The sequence below is a fragment of the Ursus americanus genome, chromosome 20 (genome assembly GCF_024610735.1).
Source record: "Ursus americanus isolate L20-20 chromosome 20, mUrsAme1.1.p, whole genome shotgun sequence".
NCBI classification, from domain to species: domain Eukaryota; kingdom Metazoa; phylum Chordata; class Mammalia; order Carnivora; family Ursidae; genus Ursus; species Ursus americanus.
In genome coordinates this window covers 54523081-54550418 of record NC_142146.1, presented here as the reverse complement: position 1 = coordinate 54550418, position 27338 = coordinate 54523081, and the positions used below count along the sequence as shown (strand labels likewise).

General features: G+C 40.3%; 2 protein-coding genes across 2 annotated transcripts in view; one reads left to right on the top strand and one right to left on the bottom strand.

Moving 5' to 3' along the window:
• SPTSSB (serine palmitoyltransferase small subunit B) overlaps positions 1–25149 on the top strand; it is a 28007-nt gene extending 2858 nt beyond the window's left edge. Inside the window, exons 2-3 of the mRNA XM_045811261.2 lie at positions 7861–7957; positions 24153–25149. Coding sequence (XP_045667217.1) covers positions 24185–24415 — 231 coding nt within the window. The 5' untranslated portion in view covers positions 7861–7957; positions 24153–24184 and the 3' untranslated portion in view covers positions 24416–25149. The remainder of the gene's footprint in view (positions 1–7860; positions 7958–24152) is intronic.
• Positions 1–27338, bottom strand: part of OTOL1 (otolin 1) — a 196013-nt gene that overhangs the window by 98097 nt on the left and 70578 nt on the right. Inside the window, exon 9 of the mRNA XM_087870325.1 lies at positions 9503–9583. The gene's annotated coding sequence lies outside the window, so the exon portion shown is untranslated. The remainder of the gene's footprint in view (positions 1–9502; positions 9584–27338) is intronic.

Here is a 27338-nt window from a genome sequence, read left to right as displayed (position 1 = left end):
CTGCTATAGACTCTCTCTCTCTACCTCTGCCCCTCCCCCTGCTCACAGTCACTCTTTCCCTCAAAAAAAATAAATAAATCTTAAAAAAAAAAAGTTGAACACAGAGTTACCATATACCCCAGCCATCCCACTTCTAGTTCTATATCCAAGAGAACGAGAATGTATGTCTATGTACACAAATGTATGACTGGTACACAAATGTTCACACCAGCATTACTCACAATAGCCAAAAAGTGAGAACAATCTAGGTGGTCACTTACTGATAAATGGAGAGATAAAATGTGATACAGGGTAGAAAAATGGAATATTATTCAACAACAAAAAGGAAGGAAGTATTTACAGCAGGGATGAACCCTGAAAGATGATGCTAAGTGGAGGAAGAACATACATTGCACAGCTCCACGTATGTAACAGCCACCACAGGCAAACCTATAGAGACAGAAAAGGTTCAGTTGGGCAGCAATGGGGAGTGACTGCTAAAGGGTACAGGTGTCCTTCTGGGGTCATGAAAATGGTCTAAAATTGACTGGTGATGTTTATATCACTGTGAGTATACTAAAGACCATTGAATTGTGTACTTTAAATGGCTGATTTCTATCAATAGAGCTGGTTTTTAAAAATAAATTAGCCACGATATTAAAAAAAGATGGATTTAGAACTTGGAGTTCATGAATCCCCATATACCACTAGACTAATGGTTTACATGAGGCTTAAAAAAATTTTTTTTTAAAGATTTTATTTATTCATTTGTCAGAGACACAGAGAGAGAACACAAGCAGGAGTGTGAGAGGGAGAAGCAGGCTCCCCTGCCCCAAGCAAGGAGCCTGACATGGGACTCGATCCCAGAACCCTGGGACCATGACCCGAGCCGAAGGCAGACACTTCACCAACTGAGCCACCCAGGTGTCCCTACAAAAGGTTTTCCCCCAAGGGCCACATTGAAATATATGAAATATGGGGTGCCTGGGTGGCTCACTCGTTAAGCATCTGCCTTCGGCTCAGGGCGTGGTCCCAGCGTTCTGGGATCGAGCCCCACATCAGACTCCTCTGCTGGGAGCCTGCTTCTTCCTCTCCCACTCCCCCTGCTTGTGTTCCCTCTCTCGCTGGCTGTCTCTCTCTCTGTCAAATAAATAAATAAAATCTTTGAAATATATGAAATAATTAAGAGTGGCACAGGTGTTACATAGCTATGTGATTTGACATGTTACACACCCAGCCGAGCTGTCTTCTGTTTAGAAATAAGTCAAATGTAGGCACACAGGGTGGCTCAGTTGGTTAAGTGTCCGACTCTTGATTTCGGCTCAGGTCATGATCTCAGGGTCTTGAGATCAAGCCCCGAGTCAGGCTTGTGCTGGGCATGGAGCCTGCATAAGATTCTCTCTCCCTCTTCCTCTGTCCCCCCCAATGCCCACCCACCCCCACATAAACTCTCTCTCTCTCTCTCTCTCTCACCATAAATAAATAGGGAAAGTAGTCAAGTGTCATTACTGTAGTCTTATAGAGTTATAGAGAATTGGCTTGTAAATGCCCTATCTTTTTGGACTCACCAACTTGCTATATTAATTTAAGCCCAGTGAGACCAGTTGTTCCTCCCACTTCTAGATAACTCTTGTCCTTTATCAGTTCTTCGGGTCCGTTGCTGAAAGAGGTCACACTGAGTGAGAGAAGGAGGTTACTTAAATCTCAGCCAAAAGTGAACTTTGTCTGCCACTCAGATTAGCCCAGTTTCACTCCCACTAGACTGGCCCCAGAAGCAGGAGTCTTGGGGGAAGGGAAGAGCTGGAGCAGCCACTGTGGTCTTCAGAACACAGACATGTCCTGCTGGAAAGTGTCTCCTGGGATTAGGACAGTCTCAAATACAAGAGAAGCTCTCAAAAAATTCAGAAATTCCTCTAGTCACCTTTATGTTTTGAGTTCCCATAAACTGCCTGATTCTGTACTAAGAATCATGGAATTGGATGATAGTGCTTTGTCCAGAAATAAGAATATAAAATTAGTGCGTCTCTGAGTTCCAGGTGCTGGTAAGCAGCACCTAAACTTGCTGCTAGAAACAGTTAGGAGAACACGGAGCCGAGCCATACCCTTAGCTTTAGGGATTCAGGTAAGTCTGCCTGCACCAGGAAAACTCAAGACTTTCTATTCTCAGCAGCACAGGCATATCCTTCCATGTGCATGTTTAGAAGAGCATAGCATGGTGATGAAAATGGGTTCCATGTGGCTTTTGACCATCAAAGCTTTTGTAAAGGTCCTATTGTCATATTTTATCCAATTAGAAGATTTATACAAAATAATTTTAAATGTCCAACCAGTTGTCTATAAATTAAATACATGTAAAAAAAACTTGATCACAGTTATTATTTATTAATATTGCTGTGATCGGGATTAATAATTCATTTATCCAACAGATATTTATTGTGCCCCTATCCTGTGTCAGAACAGCTCTAGGCCCTGCAGGAGTAATAAAATAAGCTCCTTTGAGGAGCTTCAATTCTGGAGGGGACATCAGCCATTTAAAGAATGATTAAAAAATAATTATTATAATAAGTGAATACTTATTGGTGTATGATAGGAGAGAGGGGCTCTGGAGAAAAGCTAAGCAAGGAAGGAAATGAGGTACAGTTTTCAACTGTGGCATCAAGCGAGGAAGTAAAACGATGCAATTAGATGATGTAAAGATTGTGTATGAACCTGGCCACATGTCTCTGAGATGGACCTTGAGGATTACTAGCTCCAGGCTAACTTCTCCCCTTGAGTCTTGGTTTCCCCTTCCCTCTCCCCTTCCTTTCTGAGGAAAATATTAGTCTTAACACAGGTGCGAGGAAGACATAGCTTAATACCTGCTCCAAAGAAGTATGACCCAAATAAAACACCGCCTCACGATGACAAAATTCTTGTTGAGGGAAATCATTAGCCCGGGGTTTCGGTTTTCTTTTGCCTTTCCCTCTTGCTTTGCCCTGGATTCTTGTAGTCTGTCAGAGTGGTCAATAATTAAGAACTGCTTTCCCAGAGTTAGCATTGTTTTTGGAGTGAGAGGGTGGAGGAGAGGGTGAGGGGAAGAAAAATTTCCAGGTCATCTTGGAAAGGTAAAGGGAGAACAGAGCTTTCAGAACTGGAGAACAGAGCATGGAATCCCACAGATCACCCGAAAAAGGAGGGGGAGAAGCAACTAGAGTCCCCGCTTTCCTGGACTGTCTCAGAATCAAGGCCCCCGTTTTAATAGACACCTGAGGACACATTGTTCTAGGAAAAGACCATGGGTGTGGCCTCTCTCCTGGAATAGAGCTTTTAGAAAATGGCTTAATAGGGAGGAGGGACTTGATGTTTTTAGTCAAAAAAAGAGCATTTATTTCAGGCTTAGAGGAGAAGCATTTAAGCATGTTCAGAGTCCAGTTAGAAATAAGTCAAAAGACTCCCTGTTATATCGGGGTTATCATGGAGTATTAGAATTCTAATTCATTTATTCCACAGATGTTAACTGAACTGTCACCATGTGCCAGATCTGGGGGGAGGGGGGGAACAACAGAGAGGAAGACCTTGTTTCAAAGACCTTTCTTTGTAGAGGTTACATTATATGCCTTTCGTTACAAAATAGTTGCAGCACACAGTGATGAGGATAAGTGATGATGACCTGCCTGTCCTGACACCCCCATCCAGACTGGGTTAGAGCCTCCTTCCATGCTCCAGAATACCCTATGCTTCCCTGTCATAGCACTTGTCACGCTGTGTGGGGGCACTAGCGAAACTGTCCTTTGTCCTCTCTAGAAAGTGTCTAGAGGAGAGTGACCGTGTCAGTCTTAGTCATAGTTTACATCTCTAGTACATGGTTGTTGTTTTTTTTAATTGAAGATTTATTGATTTATTTGGGAGAGAGAGAGCGTGAGGGAGGAGCATGGGGTGGGGGAGGGAGAGAATCTCAAGCGTGCTCGCGGGCGCCCCTCTCTAGCACATGTTTGATGAATATTCGATTGGATGGATGGATGGATGGATGGATGGATGGATGGATGGATGGATGGATGATTTGCCAGGTCAGGATCAAAGCTCCTTGCTTAGATAGGCAGTCTGACAGAGTAGTTAACAGGTGTGTACTCTGCTTTAGTTGTGAGACTCTGAGTCAGCTTTTAAATTTCCCAATGTCAGGGACCTGGGTGGCTCAGTCAGTTGAGCATCCAGTTCTTGATTTGGGCTCAGGTCATGATCTCAAGGTCCTGGGATCGAGCCCTTGCCTTGGGCTCTGCACTCAGCGGGGAGTCTGCTTCTCTTCCACTCTCTTTGTCCCCCCCTGCTTGCATTCTCTCTCTCTTTCTCAAATAAATAAATCTTTAACAAATAAATAAATTTCCCAATGTCTCAGTTTCCTCATTTGTGAAGCGGTTATAGGAATAGCACCTCCACTATAGAGTTATTAAGTGAAATACAGAAGGTAAACATATAAGGCGGTTAGCAAAGTTCTGGGACATAAGTTGTTCAATAAATACTATCTGCTAGTATTACCAACAGGGAACGGCAGTTTCCTGGGGGGCAGTTTGCTATTCAAATATTGCATCCTTGCCCTTTGAGCTGCATTGTAAGTTCAGAGGATGTCAATTAGGAATTCCACGCTAAAGTTATCATTTTGAATTCAAGCTCTCTGAAAGGATTAAAAAGAGAATTTGGGAATTAATATAAGTAGGATATTGAACAAGAAAATTAAACGGACTAGAAAAAGAAAGAAGGAAACGAGCTCAAGACAGCATGTCCAAAGCACCTTTTCCGGAGCAATGACAGCCTCTACGGCTCACACCCAGACCTCCCCTTTAGACGGCCAAAGTACCAGCTCATCCCTGTCCTGGAACACACTCGGGCCTCATCAAATGTCGTGCCCCTTAGGCATCAATAAATGTTCACTGATGCAGAAGAAAGAAAAGTGAAAAGAAATTTATTTGAAGTTGAATCTTATCTAAACCTAAAAGTGTTATAGCATCTGTTTAATTTCTTTTGAAAATTGAATAATCCTCTTTTTGTGTGAGACTGTTGGTCAGAATTATCATAGTGGCTCCTCACAGGCAATTCCTTATTACCTTCTACATGAGACCAAACACCACCCTGTGATGAACATCTGGAAACCCAGCATCCTCACTGCTTCCCTCTACTTCTGGCAGACAGAATTCACATGGTCTATCTCCCCACTAGGGGGGAGTCTCATGGCTTTCATCTTCTCCTAAGGATAGTAAACTGCTTCCCCTTTACTAACTCATCAACTGGGAAGCCATTTTTAAGTAAAATTTGCTTAGAATCACTCCACTGATGGAAAAAACTAGGCCTAGAAAGAAGACATGACTGACCCCAATTCTTCGGTTACCAACTCTTTTTATTCCTCAAGGCTGTAGATACTTTCTCTACTCCACAAGGGAGATCTTGGTCCTTAAATTTTTAATAAGATGTTTTATTGCCTAAAATTTTAAACAAAGAAAAAAAAATCAATCAGGTTGGCCCAGTTCTGGTTTTGATGGGCAGGAAAATCAGGTTATAATTTAGGACAAAGGAGTTGTTCCACAGGTTTCCTCCATTTAGGAGAAAACAAACATTTGACACAAACACAAAAGAGGTAACATGGTACCCCTATGACCTTCGAGCGAATTCTTCCCCCTAGACTCACAGAAGTCACCATTTTACCCACTTACATCATATGTCTCTGAAGGGTTCAATAGAGTCACCTGAAAGGAATCTCTTAGGAGAAGAAATAAAATGCATGTAGGAAATAAGAGGAACAAATAATAATTGTGATAAAAGTTACCCTCTCTGAGCCCTTACTCAGACCAGGCACCATTAAGCCTCCTTTACCAACCAATGTTGTGCTGTATCATCTTCACAGAGACACAGAAATGATCATCTCTGTGTTACTGACAACATAACCCATGTTCCCAAACGTTAAACAGCATCCCGAACACCACACAGAAGCCAACTCCAGCTTGCCGATGTCAAAATCCACACTTTCATTACAGCCCCCAACATTTAATGAAGCAAATCATTCTCCAGTGGGATATTGAATTCTATTGTAGAACTAGGATCTCAGATTTGATGAAATCGTAGTAATTTCTTCTTAAAACCTTCGTGCTGATTGCTAGCAACCCTCAGAAGGTGTCTGCTTGAACAGTTTCCCTAATGGAAATCTCACTACTTCAACTAGGCAACCGCTCTCCCTTTAGATAGCTCTTATTATTTAAAGTTTTCCCTGAGATTCACCTCTGAAAACAATAAATTCCAAGCCTTCACCTCCGTGACCACCTGTACCACCATTTAAAACCTTCCAGATCTTTTAAGACCTCTAAGACACGTTTCTCTCCTCAAATCTTCTCTCAACATTGCCCTTGAAAGCCTTCCAGACTTTTCTTTATTTAGCTTCCTTTGGATGTGCTCAACCTGCTGGAGTAACTACCTTTAACAGCTGGAAGAAGGGTGCTAATCAAAGCCAAGAGCCATAGCCCCCTTTTGTCCCCTGTGGCACAGGACTCCTATAAATATCTAAGAATACTGGCACTGGGGTCTGAATGTATCCTCCGCAGATCCATGTTGAATCTGAACCCCCAAAGAGATGGTATTAGGAGGTGGGGGCCTTCCGGAGGTACTTAGGTGATGAGGATGGAGCCCCCTCATGAATGGGATTCGTGTTCTTATAAAGGGGCTCCAGAGAGATCTCATGCCCCTCCCACCATGCGAGGACACAGTAGAAGGTGCTGGCTGTGCACCAGGAAGGGGGCCTTCACCAGAATGGTAGTGATGCCGGCACCTTGATCTTGGGCTTCTTAGTCTCTAGAACTGTAAGAAATAAATTACTATTGTTTACAAGCCACCCAGTTTGTGGTATTCTGTTATAACAGACCAAATGGACTGAGATAATTAGATCACCTATTTATTTGCCCAACATTTCACAACACTAATGGCTCATAATGATCTTAAGTCAAATTAAAGATTTTATATTTCCCCCAAAGTTTCACCACACTTGGAACTCTGCAATCTGTGAAGTCTTTTATAACTCCACCCTCTAACTTGGGCTTATCTACAAATTTGATCATGCGTAATTTCTATGATTTAATTCAGATGGACAAAAATGCTACCGTGGTCAGGACAAAATGCAGACCCGGGGGCCTCACCGCTAAAGACCCACCCCCCAACTTTATGATGCTTTACCGATTACGAAGCACTTTCACAAACATTTCATTTGATTCTTACAACTACCCTGTAAATCAGAGACTATTATCATTCTATGTGAGGACAAAAATTCAGAAAGACTATCTGACTTGCCCAATGTGACAGCTAATAAATGACAAAACAGGAAAAAGGCTTAGGACTTCTGTTTCCAGTGCTTTTTCAAAAACAGGTTTTTAAATACAGTGGATTAACATAGTCTCTTTTTCCTTTTTCTCCCCACCATGGATATCAAAAGAGACTAATTAAAATAAAAAAACATTTTCAAAAAAAAAAAAACCCACCACATTTTCTACAAACAAAATCTCACTTAAAAGCCACCATATAAAGCAGATTAAAAGCTGGCTGTTCTGATGGAAACGAGGTGCAGGACTCTTAGGCTCCGTCTCTGTCCCATTGGGGCATCCCCTCAACACTGCTGTAGACGGCAACGTGGCACCCCGGGGTCCTCCAAGCACATTCGGAAGTCACTAGCCAATGGCATGTTTTCAAACTGTAACTTTCTCTGCAAACAATTTTAAAAATATGGCCAACTTGTCATACCTTGTTTTTGTAATACATTCTAGAATTTTGTGGGAGATCTCCATTTAAGTGGCTTAATAATCTTTTACATGGAACAGAATTGTTTTGAAGTTTGAAGGCAACTTTGGGTTAATTCAAATTTTTATTTCACAGATGAAGAAAGAGCAACCCAGAGAAGCGAAGTAACCCACACAGGACCATTCCACAGGGGCGCAAGGACAAGAACCCAGATCTGGACCCTCCCAGGCAGGTAAACTCTGCCGAGGATATCATGGAGCCTCACTTTTAGAAATCCGACCCTTTTGATGACAAGATGACACCTTTAACAGCATGGAGCTTCTGGTTCTCACTTAAGCAACCAACAAACATTATACCTTTGATATTATAATGACATTTAAGATAATACAAAGGAATAAAATGTGGCAATTAGCTTTAGTAATGAGGCCTTGAAACAGCGGTTCTTAGCTTACAGACATCACAGGCTCCTTTGAAGTGTGTGCAGAAAAATGTTTATGCAAAATTTGCAAACATCTCAAGGGGTTTCTAGATGCACCCCACCACCAAGTGCTTGGCCTCCAGGTTCAGAACCTCTGGCCAAGCCCAGTACAAGTGCCAGGGTCAGGACTGCATAATGCCACCTCCTTTCGTATTTATGGGTCTGCTGGCTTCAGCGTCCCTCATCTTTTATTTAAACGGAGCAGCATCTTATCCTGGAAGACCTTTGGTACAGAGAGTAGTAAATGTTTTAATAAGTATTTAATTAACCAGATGGGACAAATTGAGAAATATGATAAAATGAAAACATTTTTCTTTCAAAAGTGTTAGCAGTGAAAGTGGGGATGATCTGTGCTTATAATAGGACATTTCTTTTCTTTCTGTTTCTTTTATTTTTAAGAAAGGAAGAAAAGGAAATAAAATGAAAAAAACCTAGATTACCACTCATTGTCTGACCACTTTGATGAAATCTATGGAAAATAGGAAAAAGAGTAGGGGTGGGGACAAAAAGAAATAGATTTATCTTCTAAATTGATTGTTTCTTAACCCTTCCCTTTGCCACAACGTTTTAAGAGGTTTCTGGTTCTGAAATGGTTGGCAAAAATCTCTTCATTTTAAAGCAGTTTGGGAAGCTCCGATATTACTTTAAAGTTATTGATAATAAGGCCTGATTTTACTAATTCAAAACACTCAGTGGACACTTAGCATTTGTACAGCACTGTCAGAGGAGGCAAATAGATAGACCACCTGGAGAGAAAGAATCCCAGGACCGAATCCCACTGTTGTTTCTGCTTGGGCTTTTGGCAATAAGCAAGGTGCAAAAAGCTAGCGAACTTCAGTTTCCTTATCTTTAAAACGAAGTGATATATTTCTTGTCTCCTTGATGACAGCCACACCAGAACTGAATAAACGTACCAAAGAAGAGTATCTCTAAAAGTGGCCTCTAATGGAATAACCGACGAAGTTCAGATGCCTTGTCTGAAAGATGAACTCATTCTCCTTTAATCTGTACCTGCTACTCGCAGCTGAGGCAATGATTAGTAGTAGTAATAGACTGTGCAGTGTGGAGTAACGTAGTGTATAAAACAGTCTGTAGGCATCATAAGAGTTAATATTCATTCAGCTCTTCCTATGTATTATCGTAAATACCTTACACTTTTTAATCTTGCCAGAAACCTTATGAATGAAGTTCTGTTATGATTTCCAATTCCCACTTGAGGAAACTGAGTCAGAGCGGTTGAGTAACTTGGCCAGGGTCAAACGCAAACATGATGCAGGCCCAGAGCACATCACTACTCACCATACACACCGTCTCTCGGCGAGAGTCTCACCCAGCTTCACGTGTGGTCACTGTGAGACTTTTGTCCTCAGTTTCTTCATCCTTAAAATAGAAGTCACTTAAGTTAAGCATGTAGCGATGCCTGCCACAGTGACACTTAATACATGTCATTTCTGTTCCCTGAACAGAATTTCACATTATAAAATTCTAGTGTTTTTAAGGAGATCTGAATTTGTTTTCTAGGGCTAGTATAACAAAGTCCTACAGCCTTGGTGGCTTAAAACCAGAGAAATGTATTCTCTGAAAGCTCTGGAGCCTGAAGTCAGAAATCGATGTGTTAGCTGGGCCACACTCCCTCCAAAGGCTATAGGGAAATTTTTCCTCTGCACCTCCCGTGCTGGGATTCATAACTTAATTACAGCTACAAAGACCCTTTTTCCAAATAAGGTCAATTCACAAGTTCCAAGATGTGGACATATCTCTTTGGGATCCACCATTCAACCTACTACAATATCTTAATTCAAATACGCCAATGTCTTGGGAGATTCCCTCAGGGATTCTTCACCAACAAGCTCACATTTATTCAAAGAGGGAAAAGAACATTTTCTCTCACCCTATTTAGGCCTACAGTTAAATTGGTTGTAAAATCTGCCGGCTGAAAATATTTTTCTTAATATACCCAGTTGCTATTAGCCTTCTCACATTTACTTGAAAATCAACAAAAGTCTTAAGAAACAAGCAATTGTTACCCAGTTAAAAGAACAAGCCTGGAGCGCAGCACTTGCCCGCTTTTCACTAGAATCATGCAAGGTAGCCATGCACTTGGGAACAGGTGAAAGAGAATGAAGCCAGCAACAATATGTCTACACTGTTGCCAGAAGAATGAGAAATCCACTTGGCTAAATTGCCAATGAGACCTTTTTCTTTTATTTATTTTTTTAAAGATTTTATTTATTTATCTGAGAGAGAGAGAACACAAGCAGGGGGAGTGGCAGGCAGAGGGAGACGGAGAAGCAGGCTCCCCGAAGAGCAGGTAGAGCCCCATGAGGGACTCGATCCCAGGACCCTGGGATCATGACCTGACCGGAAGGCAGTTGCTTAACCAACTGCGCCACCCAGGTGCCCAACTTTTTTCTTTTAGTATATCATTTAAGTAACTCAATTTTAAGTACAAGATCCTAAGATTGAGAGTAATTTAATTGCCTAAAAGCAACAACATGTTTTGACATAACTCTGTAAACACCTGTCTTTCCTTTCTCCCCTCCTCTTCTCCCTCTATTCCCTACGCCAGAAACTAGCTGACCTAGAATGCCAACCAACCCAGTAGGGAAATGCCCCCTGATCTGGGGGTTGGCAGAGAAAATACCTCAACAAAGCTATGTCCATCTCCGTGACTCTTGGAGTCAGCCTAGATTTCCACTCATTTGCCTGAAAGCAGAAATAACTGAGACACTGAAGCAGCTCAGTTGAGGGCAGTGAAAAAGCAACAGACTATATTACTACTGTCACAAAACTCATGCCTGTGGGAGTTCAGCGCTCCTGGGCACCAAGATAAGAAAAACACTGAACTCATCAACAGAAGCATTCCAAACAGTGTAATAAGAAGTAAAAAATAAACCAGAAGAATGAGGAGGAGGAGGAAGGACAGAAAACAAACAAAAACAAAAAAGTTTTATGAGCAAATATTCGATGTTATCCAAAAAATAAATTTGCAAAGAGAACTACTGTTAGAACATACTATGGGAAGGGTCTTGGTTGACCAGCTGCCTATCAAACAGATTTCCCTTGACAGGACTCCGGCAGCAAGTGCTCAGCAGGTACGATTATGATAAATCAGTGTTGCTGCAACTCACTTTCTTCGGCGTCAAATTGTTTCTTAGAAATAAGTTTTCTGTTTCTGGAGACACATCAGATATAATGACGATAGACAGGATGAGATAAAGCTTAATTTTTCATGGTCAGACTTCTAGCTCCTAAGAAAACAGAGTCCTTAGAAACAAACAGTAAGCATGTAGTTCCCTTATCAAATTGTGGGTTTGATGGTCAAGAGCTGGGGAAGAAAAGACAAAGGCAGAACTGTTAGGATGTGCATGGACTACAGTTGCTTGGAAAGGGCATTGAAACGACAGTAGAAAAGTTTCAGCCAAACAGTTTAACCACTTTTCCGCTCTTACTCCCTTTTAAGTGCTCTGGGTACTGGGGTCTTATAAGCCCCATATTTCACATTACTGTCAAAAACGAATAAGCATATCATAGAATTTACGATTCCCACAAGGACTGCATTCTGTATACTGAATTTCACTAATGCCAAGAATACACGTAAACATGTCATCCCTCCTCTCAGAAGGTTCTTTGTAGTTTGGAAGTTCCCAATTTTCCTCTTGTATCCTAGAAGTCAGGAAGAAGGGAACTCCCTGGGACCTCAGAATCATTATTTGAAAACGTTTGGGGTTATTTGCTTTCTCAGCTTTGGATGGTACAGCTACGTGATTTTGCTCAGCTAGTCACGCCCCACTACAAATTGAGAATCTCAATGACTTTTAATGACAAAAAATATACATTGTTCAGACTGCTTAATTTTTTTTAAAGATTTTATTTATTTATTTGAGAGAGAGAGAGAGAGAGAGCAAGCACGAGCAGGGGGGAGGGGAAAAAGAAGAGGGAGAAGCAGACTCCACAATGAGCAGAGAGACCGACGCAAAGCTCGATACTAGGACCCTGAGATTATGACCTGAAACGAAGGTAGATGCTTAACCGACTGGGCTACCCAGATGCCCCTGTTCATACTGTTTTAAAGTGTATTTTTACATTTCAGTCCTCTATAATGTTTAGAGTTATTCATTGACATTTAAAATTTTTAATTGCAGTAAGATCCACTACATATAACATAAAAATTTGCTATCTTAACCATTTTTAAATGTATAGTTCAATAGTGTTAGATATATTCACATTGCTGTGCAACGGGTTTCTGGAATGTTTTCATCTTGCAAAACTGAAACTCCATACCCATCGAACAACTCCCAACTTCCGCCTTCCCCCAGCTCCCGGTAAAACCACCATTCTACTTTGTTTCTATGAGTTTGACTACTCTGGATATCTCCCGTAAGTGAAGTCATACAGCATTTGTCTTTTTGTAACTGGCTTATTTCACTGGGCATAGTGTCCTCGAGTTTCATCCATGTTGTAGCATGTGTCAGAACTTCCTTCCTTTTCAGGGATGAATAATATTCTATTCTATGTATATACTGTATTTTATTCAGCCATTTTCACTCATCTGCCGGTGGACATTTGAGTTGCTTCCACTTTTTGGGTATTGTGAATAATGCTGCTTTAACAGGTGTGTACATTCAATGATTTTTTAAAAATTATTTATAATGACTTTTAGGCTACCATTAGTGCTGCAACTCTGTTTATGTTTTACCTCTAAAAACAACTTGGCAGACCTTGAGAACGGTATCTTCAGAAGGAAAAGTCCACCCAGAAGTGATACTCTTTCCTCTGTCCTTCATTATAGGATAACACGGTTTCTTCTTCTTTAATAAAAACAGTAATAAAGAGGTTCATCCTAAGAAATGACAGTCTAGTTAAAAGCTTGGCTCAGAATCCCTACTCTCCACTCCAGTTTTGGCAGAAATAAACAGGGGTACTTGCTCTTTTTCTATATGAGTAAACAAAAGGATACCAGGAAAAACACAAGATACAAGATCCTGCTTGTTACAAATTTCTCTTCCTATTCATAACTTCTACTCAACACTGATGTACTTACTGCTGTTTTTTAGCTTCAAAATATTTATCTTCTTTTTGATAGCTACACAACCTAGAGACTGATCTAATGCGAACTTCATATTTCTTAAACCACTATGAAATTTTCTGTTAAAGTCAAATTCTACATTTTCTTCCCCAGGCAGAAGTCCTTAATTCTTAAATCCCTCTGGAATCTGTCAGAAGATGCCAAACGACAAGGATTACTTTGAAATTACAGTTATTCAACACGCGCCATGTTGCCCAGTGGTCTCAGTTGGTAGTTGGGCTGGAAATACATGTTTTCTCTTGTTCTGCTTTTGTTGGTGTCAATGGCAGTTGGAGGCAATAAGGTCGGTTCAGATGGCCACAAAAACCTTGCTCTTGCATACAGTTCAAACCAACACTGAACCAACAACAACTCGGCTAAATTGTTGCTGAGACTTTTTCTTTTTAGTACATTATTTCAGTAGCTCACTTCTAAGTACAGGATTAGACAATTTAGAGTAACTTAGTTGCCCAAAGCAGTAACATGCCTCGACTTACGATTGTTTGTTTCTTCCTCTCCAAGGAGCCTAGAATTATTCAAATCCATCACTTCCGGTCTGACTTCTAATATTCACCCTGGTATCAGCATGAGGCATTTGTTGCAAAAGGATGGCTGGAGAGTATTCTAAGATGGAAAGGAAATTCACTGGAAAATGTTGAGCAAGGACAGAGCTTTCTGTGAGGCACAGAAAACACTGCAGTCCTCCACAGAAAACTTAGAGCAAGATATCTGGAAAGTGGGAAACCCATAAACTGCTATTATGCCAGATTGTTACATAGACACAATATGAGGTTTTGCCATTAATCATAGGAACTTTGTATCTTTGTGAATCAAACCGTGTTCACATAAAGCAGCAGCTTGCAATGAGGTCCCCAAGACGAGAACTATTACATAAGGTTGTGCAGGGCACAGCCCACACAATGGTATGTGGTCGCCCTGCCCAAGACACATTTGAAAACATGCTTAGAGATTGCAACGCCCTTCAAGTCGTGGTTTGTGGTAATCACTATATACGTGTGTTTCATTTTTTCAAAAACATTACTAGACAATTCAACTAGCAAACACAAATTAGGTTGAGGTTTTTTTTCCCTATAAAAAATACACAACACTCCATTAGAGGTAACCGTTATTTCACAAAGACTCTTTGACTCTATAACTTAGGGAAAATCTTGCAGATAGTTTAAAGTTGCACCAATCCACAAGAAACAACAACAAACACTACTAGGACCATGACTATGACTTCTAACGAGCTCACAACCTACCGCTACGTTGCCTACCGCATCACTGAGACAGACTTAGAGGCAATTATGCTTGTCTTCATTTTACGCAGAGAGGCTGGGACCCAGAAGATTTTGGAATTTGTTCAGGGACAGAAGCAAAATGAATGAATGAATAAGTGAATACAGAAGAGTAAAGCTACAACACAGTTCAGGTCCTGGGATTTTTCTCTATTAGAACAAATTTTCTACCCACCAATCTTAAATAATTACTCACCTGGAGTAAGCACTTGTGAAAGCCATTTTAATGGGCTTTAAAACTACTTCACAAGTGTTGGGTTTTTTTTTTTGTTTTTTTTTTTTTTTTACCAGCTTCTTTCCTTCCTACAAAAAGACACATTGTACTGAATTTGCAAAAAAACGATCTGCCTAAAACTCATTGCCTGGAAGCAGACAGTGAGAATTCATAAGTACCTTTTATGTAGCCCCCTGTGCTACGGAAAAATTAAATAAGTACAAGTGTGGTCCCTGCCCTCACCCCACTTACAGTTCAGTCAGTCAGCCAACCAGCCAGCCAACCAGCTCACCAGCCAACAAGAATCCCACATTCCAGGCACTGGGGATAAAGAAGATGACGGGGGCATATTTCCATTCTCAAAGACCTCACAGTATAGTGGAGAAACAGACTATATACATGGCCATTTATAATATGGTGTAGGTGCTGAAATGTTGCTCCAATTAAAACACAGAAAAGAAAGCAATATATTTTCCTCAGGAAGGGTAGTTTCCTGACAATGTTTCATAGAAGAGAAAATAGAGGAGCTAGGTCTTGGAAGTAAACAGGATTTTATCTAGAAGAGAAAGGGCACAAGAACATTTCTAGAAAAAAAAAAAAGAAAAGATCAATAAAAGCATGGAAGCTTAAGAGTGAATGGAATTCAGCAGGACAGTTCAGAGATGCTGCTGGAGAGGTAGAAAAACGAAATCGTGAAGGGCCTTAAAGGAATATTTCATATCATAGGAAATGGAGAGCCACTGAAGGGCTTCAAGCAGAGAAATTAATCTGTGATTTTAGAAAGGTAAGCCCAGCATCAGGAGGGAAGATTGTTAAGGTGAAAATGAAATAAGATGGTAGGCTATTTCATTAGTCCAAGCAAGAGATGGAGAGAATCCATAGTGCTGCCCCGTAAAATTTCCTGCCATGATGGAAATTCTATATCCATGCTGTCCAATATGGTAGCCATGAGCTACATGTGGCTACTGAGCACTAAATATAAAAAATAAATTAAAAATAAATTTTAAAAAATAAATTAAGAAAATAAAAATAAATTAAATTGCCCCATGTGACTAGTGGCTGCCATATTGGACAGTGCAGAGTCATCTTAGAGAAGCCTTAAAGCAGGGTGTTTCCAACTGCAGGTTATAATTGGTGTAGCTCACGGTTGGGATATTTTTTAATCACCAAAGAGAATAACATAGAGTGCAGTAGAATTAAGTCAAATCAAAAAGAACGGAATAGAAAAGAAAGTAGCATGCACTATAGAGTAATACTGTGAGAGATGTTTGTTTCAGTTATGGAGCTGTGTGTGTGTGTGTGTGTGTGTGTGTGTGTGTACTCCAGATCACAGTGCAAAACGTACTTTCCCTCTCCTCTCTATTCTGTTTAAAAATATTTGAAAGCCGTTCCTTTATGAAAAGGTATTATTTAACTATGTTCAGAGTTATTAGCAAGACATTCCCAGAAGAGCAGAGTTTAGTTCATTGGAGTTTAGAATAGGGATAACTTTGGACCAAGAGTTTCCTAATTATGATTTTGCCTTCAAAAAATTAATAGACTTTATTGTTTAGAAGAACTTTAGACTTACAGAAAAATTGAGCAGATAGTACAGAGAGTTCCCACATACCCTGCACCCAGTTTCTCCTATTAAGATCTTACATTAGTGTGACATGTGTTACAATTAATGAGTCAATGTTGATATGCTATTAAGTAAAGCCAATACTTCACTCATATTTCCTTAGCTTTTACCTACTATCCTTTTTTTCTATTCCAGGATTCCATCCAGGATAACACATTACACCTAGTTGCCGTGTTTCCATAGGCTCCTTTGAGTTTTTCACACTTTGCTTGCTTCTGATGACCTTGAGAGTTTTAAGGAGTGCTGATTAGGCATTTTGCGGATGCCACTCTGTTGGAATTTTGTCTGATGCCTTTTTCTCATGATTACACTGAGGTTTTGGGTTATTTGGGGGAAGACCACAGAGGTAAAGTGCCATTTTCATGCCATCATATAATGGATACCTGCCGTCAACATTATTTATCACTATTGATCTTGTCCTTGGTCCATTGGCTGATCAGTCTTCTCCACTCTAAATTTACTTTTTTATCCCCCCCTGTCAAACAGTACTTTGGGAGGAAATCACTCTGCTCCTTTTAAAAATGACTTACTTAGGGACACCTGGGTGGCTCAGTCAGTTAAGCGTCTGCCTTCAGCAAAGGTCATGATCCAGGGTCTTGGGATCGAGCTTAAGGAAGAAAGGTCTCCTTGCTCAGCGGGGAGCCTGCTTCTCCCTCTGCCTGCTGCTCCCTCTGCTTGTGCTCTCTCTCTCTCTCTCTCTGTCTCTGACAAATAAATAAAATCTTTAAAAAAAATAAGTAAAAATAAATTACTTAATTAAAGGGAGGTTTGAACTTGAGTAAATCATATTGAGTTCTTTCCAAAGAAAGCTACTTCTGAGTACAGACAGTCTCTTTTTAGATACAGCACCTCTCTCCGCAGCAGGCAGGACACTTTTTTACATCTCAGATTTTCAGGTTCCAAATATGAAGCACACACACATACACACACACCCCAAAACTGAGTGACTGACGCAAAGTTCCAAAATAAGTCAGAAAGGAATTAACCCAAAATCAATGGCAGATCCTTCTGACTTTTCTCCTCAGGCCCAGATTCTGACGTTTCAGAAATAAATTTAACCCAAAATGTGTTAGGGTTTTTTATAAGAGGGAAGATTCATTTTTAGCTAGTGTTTAGAAAGGGAGATCCCACACTGAGAAAATCCAGTAATTTGGAGAACCTTCTTTAGGTGGAGGAGGGCTGCAAGATCAGGGCTCTGCGATGTCCGCAAGGTCACTGCCAAACCACCTGTTACTTCCCCCTCATTGCAGTTGCCTAACCTCCTGCCATTCCTGTTCTCATGGACAGAAAACAATAACGGAGAACTTCCTGAGCAAGCCCAGCCTCTCCTTTCGTTCCTTCCCTGCACGTTCCCTTTACAATGCTCTCGTTTCATGACTCACACATATGGGTTCATGGGAACACGTGGGCCTTTCTTGTTGCTGTGTGTATTCTTTCTTGTCTATACAGGCCAGAGCAAAGTCCTGCCCCTGAGTAATGTGGGTCATAAGTCCCAGGTCCTCTCTGTTCATTCTGGGAGAAGAGGTGACACTTGATCTCCTTCCTCAGGGTACATAAATCTAGTGAGGGGAAAAAAAAATCATCACCCATTGATCAAAGGGCAGTGACATTCAGAAATAAAAAAATAGTCACTTACTCTCCAATCAGTTATAAGATAACTTCCTAGGGACTTCCAAGCCCTTACTATTTCCCCTGCCCCAGGGTCCCTGTTCATTCGCAGGATTGTCTCTTCCCCTGGTTCCCAGGACTCTAATAATCCTTCTCCTTCTTCCTCCCCTTGGTAAAACTCTGCTTTACCAAGTTGGGTAAAGCCATGGGTAAAGCTATTTATCACAGTTTCTCTAATAATAATAACAAAACTATTCTTTTGCACATCATAGCTTGGGTAAAGCCATGCTAAGATGTGTATACTAATAAGAACCTTAATTTTTGCCAGTTCCCAGTAACATTTGCAATAAATAAGCATCCTTATTTGATCAGAGGAGATCCTCATTTGGTCAGAGGAGCATCTGAACTGTGGGAATTCAGGGAAGAGTCTTGAGTAAGAGAAGAGTAGAGTCTGGGGAAACAGAGGTTGGGCCGAGGTCTTCCAGATACCCTACACACCTGAGCCATTGTCCTTGCTCAACTTTGAGTCTTCTAAGACTGCAGAAAACCTTCACTGGAATTTTCACTTCATTCATCCAATGTCAATTGCCAAGACACAGGGTGCTCCCCACCTGGTTTAGTCACTTCAATTTGGTTTGACAAACCAATTTAAACGTCAACCAATTTAATAACAATTTGATGTTAGCCCCATAGACTGGGCCCTTTTCTTTAAAATGAAAGATGTGGTCTAGGGGATCTCTATGGTCCATCCAGTCATTAACATTCTAAATTTCACTTTAGCTACCTAATACATGCGGTAAATATTATCTCTAATGTATATTGGTGGAATATACTCAGCTGAATTATAATCCTCAAGGCAATGATGACTGTTTCTGTCACCATGGAATCTCTAGTTCCTGGTGTAATTACCAGCTTGTCAATAATTATTTCAGTAAATAAAAGGGAGGGAGGGGGGGAAGAAGGGACGGCTTTCTCCAGTTAGATTCTATCTTCCTGTCTATGTGCTTCCTCCATAGGCAAATCCCTTGAATTGATGCTTTGCATTTCTGCTAATTCTTCCAGCAACCCTAAACAGTAAGGATTATTGTCTCCATTTTACAGGTGAGGAAATTGAGACCCAGGACAATTAAGTACCTGGACCAACGTCACACAACCAGTGTGTGGAGTCAGGATTTGATCCAACACCTATCTTTATTCCCAAACCCATACTCTGCATCATGCAAACACAATAAAGGCACTTTCCAAACTATAAATGATCCTTTGAAAATATAAATTGTTTTGTTATTACTATTAGAGAAACTCTGATAAATCAAATCCATTAGGCACCTTAGAATGTGGTCCCACAGTAGTCCTCATGTTTTTAAAACAATGGCCCAGAGAAAGCCTTTCCTTAGGCTTCACAATCCATTCCTCCAGGTAACACTGCTGCCCTTTGCTTCACCCCCTACTTCTTACATACAGCTTCACTTGTTTTGTGTCCCACAGAGGCTCCCAGCCCTCCCAGTTCACCCAGGGGGGTACCCATCACTCAGCTTCAGCTGTCAGTCATACCCACGTAGGCCTGGAGACATATCACTATCTGCTTAAGTAATGCTGTCCAAAAGCACAGCCTCCTTAAAGATCTAGGAAGCTTTTACAAATCATCAAGTTTAGAGGGAAGTTTTTTTTTAAAGGCAACAAACTACTGCCTCCCTCATTTCCATATATGGAAATCATCTTTCGAAAGCACACAACTGAAAACAAGGAGATTTGTTGTGTGCTGGAGTGAAGTTACCATTTTAAGTCCTTTGTTTGGCTTTGTCGGGATAGGGCATTAGGTCTTTAAGGAACTGGGCAAACAAATTCCACATTTCATTATGAGAAATTAAGACTTTAAGATGTTTGCTCTCGTCCAGTTCTAAGTTACCTATGGGTAATTCATTCCATGCATTTCTGCCATTTTGTTTCTCCAAATTCAGCCTATTCTCCTAGCTTCCCTCTTAGCAACTTTCCACGTCCTTTCCCCCGTGTGGTGCTCATTCCTGACCCCTCATCCACTGCGCGTTTGTTACATGGTCCAGCGTGCTGCCTATAAGAGTGTCTCCCACCTACAGCGCCATTTAGCGGACAGATTCCTTCTGAAGCCATTACTGTTCGGAAGAAATCACACAGTAGTACTCAAAATGCATTTGTTAGTGAATGAGGGAATTCTGCCCACATTACTCATCTTAAAGAGGTGTTTTTTGTTTTTTGTTTTAAATCTTGGATGTGGTCCCATAGGAAATTTAAAAATGGGCTCAAAAGGAAGTAGAAATATATTACCTAAGCAAATCTAGAAGCTAAATACAGTGTTAGTCTAACAATAGATAGTAACAGATGGTTTTCCAATAATAACCAACTCACTCTTCTCACCTTTTCTTTTTTTAAGTTTTATAAAATGTTATCCCATTTTATTCTGTAAAAATGCACGTAGATTCTAGAATGTACTGTAATTCTATTTCTTTTTTTCCTCAACTGCGTTAGTAATTCTTTTTTACTAAAGTGTAGTTGACCTACAACATTGTGTTAGTTTCGGGTGTACGACACAGAGCTTCACTCACCAGCGCTCCGCACAAGTGTAGCCGCCCTACAAAGTTACTACGGTTACCACTGACTATAGTTCTTACGCTGTACTTTTCTTCCCTGTGACTAATTTTATATAGTTACCTTTCCACCTAAGAAACAATAAATAAACTATCTTTAAAATTGCTTTTCATCAATAAGTGAAAAGAGAATCAAATGCCTTTTATTGACTTGAGTCAATAAAGTGAGATGTGGCGGTACAAGCACTTTTGCATGTCCGAGCTGGCTCCTGAGAACGCTGGGAGGTGACGCTGGGGCCTGGGAAAACTGGCAAGGAAAGACAAACTTTTAAAATCTTGATTCTTTAAATTGTTAGCAGTATACAACCAAAGCCTTACCAGGTACCCACCTCTGGCGTAATGCACGTCGGTGTGCTTCAGGTCTATTGTTTGTCTGTTTGATTGATTGGTTTTTACGGTTGAAAACAATGGACATTGACTGTCTCATGGTTTCTGTGGCTCAGGAATCTGGGCACAACTTAGCTGCATGCCTCTGGCTCACGGTCTCTCACAAGACTGCAGTCAAGGTGGCCATCGGCGCGTTCAAGCAAGAAATTTAATTTTAGAAGAGAAAGCTATACTTCACATTGGGGTAAAGACCACTAAAAAAAATTTTTTTAAATAGAAGAGAAAGCTATGGCCAGGCAATTAATTTTGAGTATTTTTAAAAGCTAAAATGTATAGAGAAAAAATCAATGATATTTCTAAATGAGTAATTTATCTCATTTATAAAAGTGAAAAGAGTATTAAGAATATTTTAAGCAGATTTTCGGTAGGAGGTCGATTCTGAATGAGTAATGCCCATGGGACAGTGAGGTATAGATTTTCTGAAATGACTGGCTTTGAAAATCATTTAAACTTGTCTTCAGAATGCAGAGAAGGCCTCGTGTCCATATGAGCTTAACGCCTTATTCTCTCAAACCACAGCCCCCTTCACTCACAGGATAAAGACAAAATATTTAGCTTATGCAAGTAGGCATAACTGCAGTGCTTGGCCTAACTCTGGCCATTCCCTTCTCTTCAGTTTTCTCCTATTCCCACTCTCCATCCCCAGATGTCTATGGCTCCATTCCCTGAGCCCCGCAAACATCTATCAAACCTCTTCCCACCTCTAACTTTTGTACGAACATAAGTTGATCCCTCTCTTGGCCATTCTCCCCACCTGACTACCCATTTTATCTGTATGACTTATAGGCATCCCTCGGATCTTGTCTCAAGCATCTCTTTCTCCAAGACTTGCTGAGACTGGATCAGGTTTCCCACAGCCTCTTATACATTACTCTTTTCACTAAGGGCATAATGTAGTTGATAATTACATATTTGTGTATATCATTTGATTGCTACCTGTCTCTTCAATGGGACCAAACTTCCTAAGGGGAGGGTTTGTGCCTGTCTGAGCCATTGTTCTCCCACCTTTGCCTAGTACAGCCTGGACATGACACCTGATGAATGTTTTCTCACACTCCCAAACAATTACCCAGTGCCACCCTGAACCCTATCTAGGTAATGAAGAGGAAGCAAATATGGGCAGCCGTGAATGAGATTTTTAACAATTAAGTTTGAAATATACAGTTGTCTAGTAGGACAACCTAAAAGCTCAAAGAGTGATACCTCCTAATTTTCTCCATTTTGGCCTATCAGTGGAAGATGTTGGTGGCTTGGATAATATGCTCCCTGAAATGACTGCTTCGGTCATTCATTTCCTCTGAGACCTAACTCTACTGGCCTTTGCTCTTTCTCTGCATCCAGAGCTAGGAATGAAAAAGAATGTTGGAAGTGACTTCTTATCAAGGTCCAGCTACCAGGACAAGGCATTTCCAGCCAATATTTAATTGCCCCTCTGGCTTCTAGGACAGATGGGAGGCTGACTTTTCTTTTCATAAGAAAGCACGAGGACTTCAGTTTGTGTCACCTACTTATTTGGATTATCCTGGCCATTATTACAGATAGTCGTAACCTGGTAACACAAAGACTTTCCATTTTAAGTTCTTGTGGAAATTACCCTTATCAGAAAGAGTTACTTATCAAAGCCAAGCTGTTGAAAGTCAACAATAGCTAACCATATCCTACCGAGGTTGGGGCTATGAGTGATCTATAATTATTATTTTTTAAGTTGGTTACTCATTATTCATTTACTCGTTCATTCAGTGCATATTTACTTATGACCATCTTTGTGCCGGCCTTTAGGATCATGAAAGTCTCCCCATAGCCTGAAGAGTCCATAGTCTTATGGAGCTAAAACATCTTATTTTTACTCAAAGATAACCAAACGAAAGACAGACTTTTAGGTCAGAAGATAGAAATGATCTTTAAAAACTTGAACTGTGATTTGAATAGTAAACGTAATCAAAGTGGACTTAGATGATGTGGCACCATTATATTCTTAGGAGTAAGCAGAAGAGGCAGAAAGGTTGGCTTGTATTCCCATAGTGTCTATGAAAGTTCACAGAATCTTCCCAAGAATCTTCTTAAGAAATAATAGATGCCCGTCTTTTTAGGAAGTTTTACATGCATGTGGTTGTGTGATTCTATCTGGGGGCCAACAAAACATTTTTATATGGTTTTCACAAGTTCTCTACCCAAAAACCAAATGATCACCCAACTTTGGGCTTCCCATTTGTTTTGAAGGTCCCCAAGACCACCCACATATTCAGTGACTCACCAGAAAGACTCACAGAACTCAATATGTATTTACACTCACAGCTAAGGACTATTACAGTGAAAGGGTGTACAACAGGCTCAGCAAGCAAGAAAGATACAGGCAGCATTGGAAAAAATCCATTTACAGGCTTCCGTTGCTCTCTGCCTTCCATGAGTAGACAGACCAAGTGCGCTTCTTTCTCCATTAGCAAAAAGTGCTACACACAATATTTCTCCCCAGAAAAGCTCCTTAGAGACTCAGCACCAGGGTGTTTATTGGGGCTGGTTCCACAGACACCTTTTGCCTGATTACCAACATTTCAGACTTCCACAATAAAGCAGGTGTTCATCATAAATTATGGTGTTTGCACAGTTTAGGCATACTGAATCATCCTTATCCATTAGGAAATAAAGAGAACATTCCTAAAGCCAAATTCCCAGATGCCAGCCAAGGGCCAAAAACTTGCAAGCAGACCCTTTTAAAGATAGCAGCCTCAGGCTTGCAGTATTAACTCTTTTCTGCACACCATTCTTTAAATTTTCTTCCAGAATACGTGTTGTAGGAAATAGAATATTCACATTTCTCACTCTTTGTATACATGGCTGAAGAAAATGTGCTTAGCCTCGATTTTTTCACTAGACTATTACTAGCAATGATCATTTTTAGATAAATATTACTATTATTAATAATATTGTTGCCATTAATCCTAGTAGTAATTATTATTCATAGTGGCAATATTATGAATTCCTATGATTAATATTCTGTGAATTATTTCTACATAATATTCCGTCCAATGATCGTTGATATTCTTTTAAAGGTTTCAACATGCTGAGATCATGAAGTCTAAGAAGATTCTGTATTTGGTTCCTTATTTTATTTTTCTTCTAATCTGTTAACAGGACAGATTTTCTGCAGCTTGAAGGAGCCAACCATGGATTTCAAGCGTGTGAAGGACTATTTCTCCTGGCTCTACTATCAATACCAAATCATTAGCTGCTGTGCTGTCTTGGAGCCCTGGGAGCAATCCATGTTCAATACCATCTTACTAACTATTTTTGCTATGGTGGTATACACCGCCTATGTTTTTATCCCAATCCACATTCGTCTGGCTTGGGAATTTTTCTCCAAAATGTGTGGCTATCACAGTACAATTTCTAATTGATTTTGTTTGCATTCTGTGAATTGGCATTGCCTAGGTATATGTTGCTTACAATCTACCGATTTACGTGAATACTGTGTCTTCTTTCACGTCTGATCTGAAAAGCTCTCTTCTCTATGCACTCTTACATCTTGCCTGAAATGTGGGATAGAGGTCTTTTAGGTTCTTTTGTACATGCTACATTGTGCATCCATCCATATAATACAAACACCTTACCTCACATACCAACCATATTCTCTCAACTTAAATCTACAACTTGAGATTTTTTTTTTAATCAGGAAATTTCATATAAAATTTTTCTGAAAAGTAGGCTTATAAGAGACCTACCGGAATCATATTTAAAATGCTCCCTTGATACTTATTCTGTACTAAAGGGTATATTTTTAAAAAAAATTGTTCATAAGCTCCTGTCAAAAGTATTCTACCCTTGTTTAAACATATAAAAAGATGTGAATAAATTATATGGGCCCCCTAAAGTCTTATTTTCCAGTAAAATGCTGATACCTAAAATTCTTTTACTTCAAGTGCAAAAGAATAGGCTAGAGGCAATTATCTCTTCTCAGACATGGTTCATGAATTATTTCAAATGCCTCTAGAAGTCTGGCTTTATAAGAGTTTAAAATCAACAATGTTGATTTTAGATAACACAGTAAGTATTATAATACAAAAAATATTAAGTGTAAGGAACAAAATATAATCAAAGTAAATTCAGATATTGTGACTCGTGATGCTACCTTGCCTTGCATGATGCTGGGCGGGGCGGGGGGGAAGAGAAAAATTGTTTTCTTTCTGTGATTTCACTCAGTAGAGGGGGGGTGGGGGGAAGCACGTATCGGGCTACAGGAAGAAAAGCTAATAAATAGGCTGGAAGTAATATTCTACCAGCAGGAACTCGACAGCTCCAGTTAAATGCTTTGATACAGTGGCTCCTTTGCAGAGCAAAACCAAGATTTATTAAATTTCCTTCCAAGTGTTTATCTTAAAACAAATACAAGTTTTTAATTGTACTGCTGAATCAAATGTGAATGCCAAAGACCAAACCTTACAGTTTGTCTTTCCTTTCAACAAATATTAAGGTTCGTAATTCTGAGGGTAAAAATGTAAATAGTTTTTGGACAATATTTGCACCCATGTTTGCGTTATGGAAAAAACATCTCCAAGGAAGGCTAGAGAGAAAGATGTCTGGCATGCCAAATTAACATGCATGTTTGTTAAAACCAAACCAAACCAAACCAGATCTGAACCTGTACTTGCTGATTTTTGCAAAATAAAATTAGGTTTAATTTTGTAAATAAAATATTCACCTCCAGATTTGCTTTTTCCTAATATTGCACTAACTATCCAGGTGCTTCCATCCACATTTGTCCCTGAACTTAACTTTTCTTACTAATCCACTGGGGCAACTGATCTTAAAACAGAGGATAAAATGACTGTTTATCGAGGGTCTCCTCCGTAGTGAACCCATTTACATGTTGGAGTAGATGTTATGGTCTCCCAGTTACAGGTAAGGGATGTGGAACTTGGGAAAGATGCGTTTCTCGTTCAAGGTCCTTTAGCTGCCAGTGGCAAAGCAAGGAAGCAGAGCCAGGGCGGGGCCACTCCCGGCCCGGAAATATTTGCCACATGAGAGGCCATGGGAGGACGACGTGAGCAAACGAAAGATGATGGGATGGGGTCACCGCCATGTTAGGAAGCAGAACCACACGATTAAAAGAGGCAAGGGCATGAGGAGACAGCTGAGGTCAGAGGAACAGGTCCCAGCTTCCACGTTTGCTGCTTACCCAGGTGCTGTGTTCACCCATTTCTATGCTGTCCAGGCCCATGTGCTTATTTTGAAAGATTGCTTTCACTTTTAAATATTTAACAGAGGATTCTCAGTTAAGCGTGAACTTGGACGCATTCCCAATTCACAATGATTCAACACCCTTATATACATGGACCCCGGCTAAGTACTCTTGGAATTCAATTACAAAGATACTGCATTGACCTTCTTAAAATCCTCCTTCTAAAAATAAGAGTTAAAATAAATGTGAAGAGACACAATAAAGCTTAATAAAAGATATTGCAAAGCACTGCCCCAGGATGTCACTTTGAAGGTAAGGATTTCCTCTGAGCAATCAAAATGATAGAGACAGGGTTCAACAAATATAATCAAACGTAGAGTGTGGGGGGGACCATCTGCATGCAGACGGGAAGAAAGTCCCACCTGCTATGCTGCTCACTAGTCAATTTGCTACTCCAGGCAGAGAGGATTTACCATGACCATCGTTAGCTTAGATTACAAACACTTTTTATATGCTTTTTCTTTTCTTCTATTATTTGTGTATTTCAACGGTGGTCACAGAACTTCTAAAAAAGAATAGCTAAAAGTGTCCCGGTTAAAATGGGCTTCCGTGTGTCACTCACTAAACTTGGAATCATAAAGTGTTCCTGCACTGATATTGGCCAAGTCAACAACTGCTTTTACCTACCTGTGCGACAACGGATACAAAATGCTGAGAAATCAGGCAATTTTAACACCAATGTAACACTGGTCAGTCTTTGTTAATAAGTTGCGTATACCAAAAAAAAAAAAAATCACTTGTTCACATCTTCTACTTCTTTCTTTTTCCATGATTACAATATTTAGATTCTCTCACTAGCAGAGCATGTGCCCCTGGAAGTCAGGAAATGTGTTCTTATTTCTGAATCCCCAGCATCTAGCCCCGTGCATAACACAGAGCTTAGAAGATACATATCCCAGAGCACCTCAATAGTTCCCCATACCCTGTATCCACACAGATACAAGGAAGCTCAGTATTTGTATTGGGCCAACTTCAGAAAGAACAGCTTCCATCTATCAACCAAAAGAGTAGCATTCATTCATTCGTTTATTCATTCATTCAACAAACGTATTAAAAGTCAACCATGTGCTGAGAGAGGAATG